Below are 9008 nucleotides of genomic sequence, written 5' to 3' on the forward strand. Positions count from 1 at the left end.
ATGGGAAGGGATGTCCATTCATTTATATTATCGACGGCGTTGATGTCGACCTCCCTCTAGCCTGTCCTGGAGGACAGTCTTGCACAGAGAGTCGTGCCTGGTGACGTGTCAAAGCCAAGCCAACTTTCGTCGTTTGACGGTCGCCAGTATGGGCTCTTGTATACCAACAAGTGTTGCAGTCATGTTCCGGACGTACTCGCTGGTCTTGTGCTCCGTATAGCAGATACGAAGCAGTCCTCGGAGACATTTATATTCGAATGCCTGTATCCTGCGTTTTTTCCGCGTGAAGCGTCCATGTTTCGCAGCCATAGAGTATGGTAGAGACTACGAAGGCTTGTAGAGCCTGTACTTGGTGGGGAAGCTGATGAAACTGCTTGCCCAAAGCCTGCTCAGTCTGGCCATCGCTGCCGTCGCAATGGCAATTCTTATTTGGACATCAGCGGTACTGGAACCATCGTTGGACAGGGCTGTGCCCAAGTACTTGAAGCTGGTCACTTCTTCTAGCTTTTCGCCGATCATGAAGATGTCTGTGCTGGTGGTGGTCGTGCTGTTTACCATGACATATCCTTGCTTACCTCCATCCCGTATGCTCTTGCTCTTTAATTGAGTCTTTTGGTGAGAACTTGAAGTTAATTGCTGGTGCCACCCATGAGGGTAATATCAAGTTAGAGATGGGTCTTCTACTGATTGCAATAGAGGTGTGGTTGTCATGAAGAATCTCCTGCATTATCTTCTCAATGAAAAGAATGAACAGAACAGAAATCCCTGACGGACGTCCATTGATGTCCTGAAGAAGTTCCCCTGCTGTCCGTTCAGAAGTACATGTACTGCACTGGTGGTGTTTCCGTAGAGTTCTTGGATGACTTGCACCAGCCCTTCGTCAATGTCAAATCCTCTCATAAGATGCCAAGTCAATCGACTTGTGAAAAAGGTCACGTTTGTGTTGCAGGAGTTTTTCAATGATGATTCTGCAGTTGACGATCTGTTCCACTGTGCCCCGCCAAACTCTGATTCTAGCCTGCTCCTCGGCCAGTACTTCCTCGGCCTTACTTTTCAATCGATTAAGGATGATGCGTGGCATGACTGATTCAACTGATGATGCGGTAATTCTTGAGGTTGCCCTTTTTGGCAGGGGTATGACCAGTGACTGGGTACACTCCTTGGGCCACTTCGTCTTATTCCAGATCTGTTGGCATAGGGTCTTCAATGATACAGTCGTTGCCTCTACTCCGTGTTTAATCAGCTCAGAAGGGACGTTATATCCTCCAGGAGAGTTTACTGCCTTAAGACAACGCACTGCCTCCTCCACCTCTGCCTTAAGTATGGGCGGACTGTTTCGTCTGCATCTGGTCTGGAATTGTTCTGAAGGAGTCCGGTTAGAGCGGATAGTTGTAGAGGTCACTGAAGTATTCATCCTATTTGTTTAGGACTGTGGCATTCTCGGTAAGAAGATTCCCGTAAGCGTCTGATATAACACTGGCATTGGGCCGACTAGTCATCGTGAGGGTCTTGATGGTGCTCTCGGCCTTTTCAATGCTTCCTTTGATCATCTCTTTGTCGATGATGATAGCTTCTTAATCGAACCATTCCTCCTTGGCCTCTTTCATGTTCTTCTTTACCTCTCTGTTCGCTTTCTGGTAATTTCCCTTAGAGTCCAGGTTGGTGTACTTCTGATGCCTAAGCTCGCTTCTTTTGTCACAAAGGTCCATGATTTCGATCGTCACCCGTGGCGTGTTCTTCCTTCTCTCTCTCCCAGGCACTTCTTCAGGCGATGGCAGTAGGATATCCTTGATTTAATTGCCAGTGGTGTTGATGTCATTGTCTTACATGTTCAGGGCTGCAAATGATTTTGCCACATATTTGTACTTGAACATTTTAAATACATCTGCTATTATTTGATCTTTAAATTTCTTCTAGTCAAATCTAACGCGATGGTTCTTTTTGATGCGCTTGCTCTTTAACTTTAGCTTGATGGAGGTGAGCACTAGGTAATGGTCACTGCCGATGTCTGTGCGAGGAAACGTTCTGGTGATCGCCTTGTTAATGCTTAACTTGAATCGTTGCGACGCCAGTATGAATTCGATCTGGTTTTGTGCTTTCCCGTTTGGAGCATGCCAGGTCGCTGTTCAGGACGGTTTGTGTGGGTTCAGCGTGTTGTCCATGGTGAGATGGTGACTACAGGCGAACATAAGAAGTCTCAAACCTCTGTCGTTAGTCTCTCCTAAGACAGTCTTAATTATATGATGCTATATTTTTAAATCTTAAAAAAGGGATATAGTTTACACTTGTTAGTAACTTCATTTCATCGTTCCTCAAAAAGTTGTAACTCTGTTGATCTGGTGTCCTTCCTAACATTGAGTAATTAAATGGCAATAACATTGAATGCGTTTTAATTCCCTTTTATTATTAAGTTGCAGTGCTATGAGGTTAAATTTTATTTACACTTATATACATCATGAATATTGCTGAGCCAAGTGTGAGGTTGAGCGCTCTGAAACCGGTTAAAACTATGGATGGTAACGATTATCCGGATATCCGGATATCCGAATACTGAACAAGTATCCGAATTGAAAAAGATGATCCGAATACCTGATTACGGTTAACGATATTACCACTGTTGTTATGCACAGATTGTTCCTTATCGTATATTTCGACGTTAATCTGTATATTAGACATCGTTGACAGACTGACATAAATCCGTTAATGGGTTGTTGCTCAGCGAGTGCCCCTGCCAGTTCCCGATCACCTTTGTGATAATGGCACAGTTGCATAATTGCAAACTTGCGCCTCCGAGTTTTGTTCTATGGTCCTTACTTCCCGATAATTAACACCAATTGACTACTTAGCTTCAATCAAATCGACGGGTGCAACAGTATGGACAAATTATCTCTGCCCAATCAAATAAATGTTTTTTCAATTGGTCAATAAATATTTATCTATTAACTATAAATTAGTATAAATATAGTTGTGTTTGTCATAACTGTTGTATAAACAATCTTTTGCAAAAAAAATTAAAATAAACTGGATGTATTAAATGTATGTATAATGTATATATCGTAGTATGCTTTTGTTTAAGTTTTATGATATGGTTGTTTTAAAAAAAAAGATAACGTATTTTGCGAATTTGATATTGCTCTATAAATAAAATAATTTAATTTATGAAATCAAATAAATGCGTTATATTATTTGTTATTCTGTAAACAGTGCAAATTTAAGCATTTACAGTGTTGTGATGATGGTAAAAGCCTCTTAGTTTACTTACAAAAGAATACGGATATCCGAATATATTCGGATAGCGAATACGGTTATCCGGATACCGATTTTGGATACGATTCCCATCGCTAGTTTAAACCCCCAATTCTTAGCATTGACCGTTCCAAGGCGGTGACCCCAGCTTTATTCTTCTATGTGTGTCTGTTGTTTCGTATTTCGCTGTTACATACTGTTTTGGCAATTGGTCACTTGCCTTAAATAAAGGACCAACTAATTATAATGAGATTGCAATACTGCTCCAGTAGCTGGAGTTTCACTTCTTTATATTGGTATGCGTCTGGTTCAAAAATGGCGTTCCAGTCGTCTTGGACAATGAGGATTTCTTTTTTGGGGACCTTGGCTCTAAGTTTTCATAGAACTGTTCAATCTACTCGTCTTTGTAGTTAGCTGTTGGTGCGTAGACCTGGATGATTGTGATGCTGTGAGGTTTTGCTGATAAACGGGTGGAAATGAGTCTGCTGGAGACTTGGTGCAACTGATTACGCTGTTGAGTACCTCCTTTTTAACGATGAAAGCAACCTCATGGCGATGTATAGAATCCTCACCGCTGAACCATATCTTATGTCATTTGTCTGTTGATGTTTCTTCGAATCCTAGACACCTAATATCGGCTAGTCCGATGAGGTCCCAGCTGTATTGCTTCAGCTCGTGCGTCAGTTCATGGACCTTGCCACACGCATTTATTACGTTCTATATCCTATGGTTGTTCCCTGTGTCGCCAACTTGATCGATGAATTATCTCCAGTAGCTGAGTTGTCGCATCCACCCTGGAGTCTTGTGATTGAGTGCGCGGTCGTCGTAATTCCGGGCCCCGACTTTGTATTCTGTATTTTTGTCCTTGTCATTTCTTTTCATTTGGCTTAAAACAATCTTGGCGGGCCGTCTCCTCTCTAAGAATGTGCAAGTGGTCGTACGAGTCGTGCCAGTCTCCTCACTTCGTTTTACCCGCCAACAGAAGCGGGTACCAGGGTGTGGTTGGGTAAATATCTCGCACCAGAAGTGGAAGTTGAGTGTCAGGTGAAAACCAGTTGTTCCTAACTTCTTGAGGGAACTGCTGTCAAGCGACAAAGTACTCAAATTATAAATACCATGAATCGATAATATGATGATTCGACGATAACATGATCAGTAGATACCATGATAAGGAGATATCATGATGAAAAGATGCCATGATCCTATATCCAATGATATGTAGATACCATGATCCGTAGATACCATGATTCGCAGATACCATGATCCGTAGATACCTTGATGCGAAGATTCACCGGTCCGTAAAAACCATGATCTGTAGATAACGCATGATCCGTCCATATCATGATCCGTAGATACCATGAACAGTAGATATTACAATTCGAAGCTACCATGATCGGCAGTTCAATAATCCGTACATACCATGATCCGTAGACACACTAATCCTTAGATACCACGTTCCGTATATACAATGAACCGTAGATACCATAACTCATAGATACATACCATGATCAGGAGATAAAATGATCATTTGATATCATGATATGCAGATACCATGATCCGTAGAAACCATGATCCGTGGATACCATGTTTCGTAAATGCCCCATGATCCGTCCATACCATGATCTAAAGATAATGTGATCCGTCGATTTAATCATTCGAAGCTACCATAATGCGTAGATACCATGATTCGCATATACCATGATACGTATAAACAATGATCCTTCGATAACATGGGCCTTAGCTACTATCCGTAGATAATCTTCCCTGTCCCAAAGATACCACGATCCGAAGTTACCTTGAACATTTGATTCATGATCCGTTGATACCCTTACCTTTAATACCTTGATATTTAGATACCATGGTCCGTAGAAACCAGTTTCACAGATACCTTGGTCCCTTGTTATCATTATACGTAGATAGCGTGATTCGTAGAAACGATGATCTGTAGATACCATGATCCTGTGATACAATAACCCATAGATACCGTAATCCTTTAGATACCACGTTCGTAGATACCATGGTCCTCAAATAACATCATCCTTATATACCGTTATCAACAGATACCATGATCCTTATATACCGTTATCTGTACATACCTTAAACCGTAGATACCATAATTTGTTTATATCATTATCCGTTGATACCATGATCCGCAAGTGTCATGATCTGGAATAACCATCATCCGTAGATACCATGATCCGTAGATAACATGGCTCATAGATACCGTGGTCCGGAGAAACCATGATCCATAGATACATTGATGCTTAGTTATCATGATCCGTAGATACCACGATTCGTGCTTACAATGATCAATTGATACAATGATATGGCGATATCATGATCCGTAGACACATTAATCCGTAGATACCGTGATCCTTAGATACCATCACAACTAAATATTATGATATATTATCATCCGTAGCTATCATCATCCGTTGTTACTATCATGCTTATATACCATCATCCGAAGAAACAAGTGTAAAATCATCCGCTGATTCCATCATCCGAACAAAGTTACATCCGTAGATAGTATTGTCTGTTGATATCATCATCCGTAGATATCATTGTTCGTAGGTACAATTATCCGTCGATATGATCATCTGCAGATAACAACATTAATACATACCATCATCCGTATGTATAGACACCGTAGATATACATCAGCATCCATAGATAACCTCATCCGTATTTACAACTATCCGTATATGCCATCGTCTGTATTAACCCTCATTTAAAGATACCATCATCCGCATATACCATCTTCCGTAAATATCATCACCCGTAGATACCCACATCAGTTCATGCCATCATCCGTAGATACCTCATCCGTATATACCATCATCCGCTGATAATATCATCCATAGATAATATCATTCGTTAATGTCATCTTCAGTATATACCTTTATCCATTCATACCATCATCCGCATATACCAGCTTCCGTAAATATCTTCTCTTCTATATGCACAATCATCTGTAGATATAAACACCTGTATGAATCTTCATCCTTATATATCATTATCCGTATATACCGCCATACGTAGATAATATCATCCATAACATTATCCGAAGATATCACCATCTGTAGATGCCATGATCTGGAGACCACCATTTGTAGATACCATGATCTGGAGATAGCATAATCCGAAGATACAACGATCGGTAGATCAATATCATGAACCCTAGAAATTTTGATTCGTAGATACAATGATCCGTAGATACAATGTTCCATAGATACCATGCTCCGAAGATAAAAAACATGATTCTTAAAAAATATGATCCGTAGATACCATAATTCGAAGATACCATGATCCGTAGATACCATTATCCGTATATACCATGATCGGTAAATATTATGCTCCTTACAAACCCTGATTCTCAGGTAGCAGGATACGAATATACCATGATCCGTAGATACCATGATCCTTTGATACAGGATCCGTTGACACCACGATTCTTAAATACCATGATAATTAGGTATCGTAATCCATAGAAACTATGATTCGTAGATGTCAGTTCCTAAGATACTTTGGTCCTTTGATATCTTGATCCGTAAATACCATGATCCGTAGATACCATGATCCGTAGATGCCATGATCCGTAGATACCATGCTTCGTTGATATCATGATCCGGGGATACCGTGATCCGTAGATACCATGATCCGTATATACCATGATCCGGAGATATATTGATCCAAAAAATACCATGATCCTTAGATACAATGATCCGTAGATGAATACCATGACCATAAAAACTATGTGTTGAAGATGCACGACTCGTAGATAGCATGATCCGTAGATACCCTGATCCGTAGATACCTTGATCCGTAGATATCATGATTCGTATATACCATTATCCGGCGATACAATGTTCCGTGGATACCGTGATCCGTAGATACCATGATCGGTAGATTCATTATCTGTAGATACCATGATTTGGAGATATCATGGTCTTAAGAAAAATACCATGATCCGTATATACCATGATCGTTAGATACCGTGATCCATAGAAACCATTGTACGTTAATACTTGATTCGAATATATCATGATTCGAGGATACCATGATCCTTAGATACCATTTTCCTTAGATACCATGATCATCAGGTACAATGTTCCTTGGATACCATGATCTTTATATACCATGATCCGTATATATCATGATTCGAAGCTACTATGATCCGGAGATACCATGACTCGTATATACCATGATTAGCAGATAGAATTAGATAAATTGATCCTTAGATACAATTATCCCTAGATACCACGATCCTTATGAACAATATTCCGTAGATACCATGATCCGTGGATAATATAATCTGTATATACTATATTACAATTCGAAGCTACCATGATCCGGAGATACCGTTAATACCATGATAAAAAAGCCTTAGATATCATTTTCCGTACAGTTCCGTAGATACCTTGGTCCCTTGATATGATGATCCGTAGATAACGTGATCTGTAGATACCATGGTTCATACAAACCATGATCCTTAGATACCATGTTTCGTAGATACCCATATCCGGCAAAACAATGACCCGTAGATACCGTTATCATTAGATACAGTGATCCTCAGATAACATGATCGTCAAATAACATCATCCGTTTCTACCATGATATGTAGATACCATGATCAATAGATACAATGATCCTTACATACCATTATCCGTAGATATCTTGAACCGTATATAACATAATTCTTAGATGCCATTTCCGTTGATACCATGATCGGCAAGTACCATGATTATGCGATACCATGATCCGTAGATACCATGATCCACTGATACCATGGTCCCGAGATACCATGAATCCTACATAATCTAACCAATAGATACCATGATCCGTCTATAGCATGATCCGTAGATACCATCAAATGTAGATACCAACGTCCGGAGATACCATCATCCGTATATACCATGATACCGAGATTTCATGTTCCGTGTATACCATCGTCTTTATATATCATCATCTGTATATATCATCATCCGTTGATACCATCATGCTTATATACCATCATCCGAAGATACCATCATCCGTAGATACCATCATCCGTAGAAAGCAACACCCATATATAGCGTCGTCTGTAGATACCATCATCCGTGGAAAGCTACACCCGTATATAACATCATCTAAAGATATGATTACCCATACATAGCATCATCTGAAGATATGAGTATCTGTAGAAATCCTCATCCGCAGATAACAACATCCGTACGTAGATACCATCATCCGTAGATATCAGTTTGTATAGATTCAATCAAACGTCGATAACAACAATAATACTTACCATCATCTTTATGTACAGTCTCCGTTGATACCATCATCTGTTTATGCCACCGTCTGTATATGCCAGCATCCGGAGATATCATCATTCTTAGATACCATCATCCGTAGACACATCATCAGGCTAGACAATTATCCGTAGATATCATCCGTTAATAATATCATCCGTAAATATCATCATCTATATGTACCCTCATCCTTTCACACCATCGTCTGCATATACAATCATCTGTATAAATCGTCATCCTTATATACCATTATCAGTATATACCATCATTCGCCTATATCATCATCCATATATACAATTATCCACATACACCATCATATGTAGATAACATCATCCGTACCAATATCCGTAAATATCATTATCTGATTCGTAGATGCCAGTTCCTAAGATACCTTGGTCCTTTGATATCATGATCCGTAAATATCATAATACGTAGATACTCCGTTTAAATAAACATTTTTAGATACCGTCA

General features: G+C 39.9%; 1 protein-coding gene across 1 annotated transcript; it reads right to left on the reverse strand.

Moving 5' to 3' along the window:
- Window positions 1-886: 886 nt before the first annotated feature.
- LOC127878838 (uncharacterized) lies at window positions 887-1414 on the reverse strand. The gene has a single exon (XM_052425362.1). It carries the CDS (start codon window positions 1412-1414, stop codon window positions 887-889), a length of 528 nt encoding a protein of 175 aa, XP_052281322.1.
- Window positions 1415-9008: the final 7594 nt, after the last annotated feature.

The sequence above is a fragment of the Dreissena polymorpha genome, chromosome 4 (assembly GCF_020536995.1).
Source record: "Dreissena polymorpha isolate Duluth1 chromosome 4, UMN_Dpol_1.0, whole genome shotgun sequence".
Classification (NCBI taxonomy): Eukaryota; Metazoa; Mollusca; class Bivalvia; order Myida; family Dreissenidae; genus Dreissena; species Dreissena polymorpha.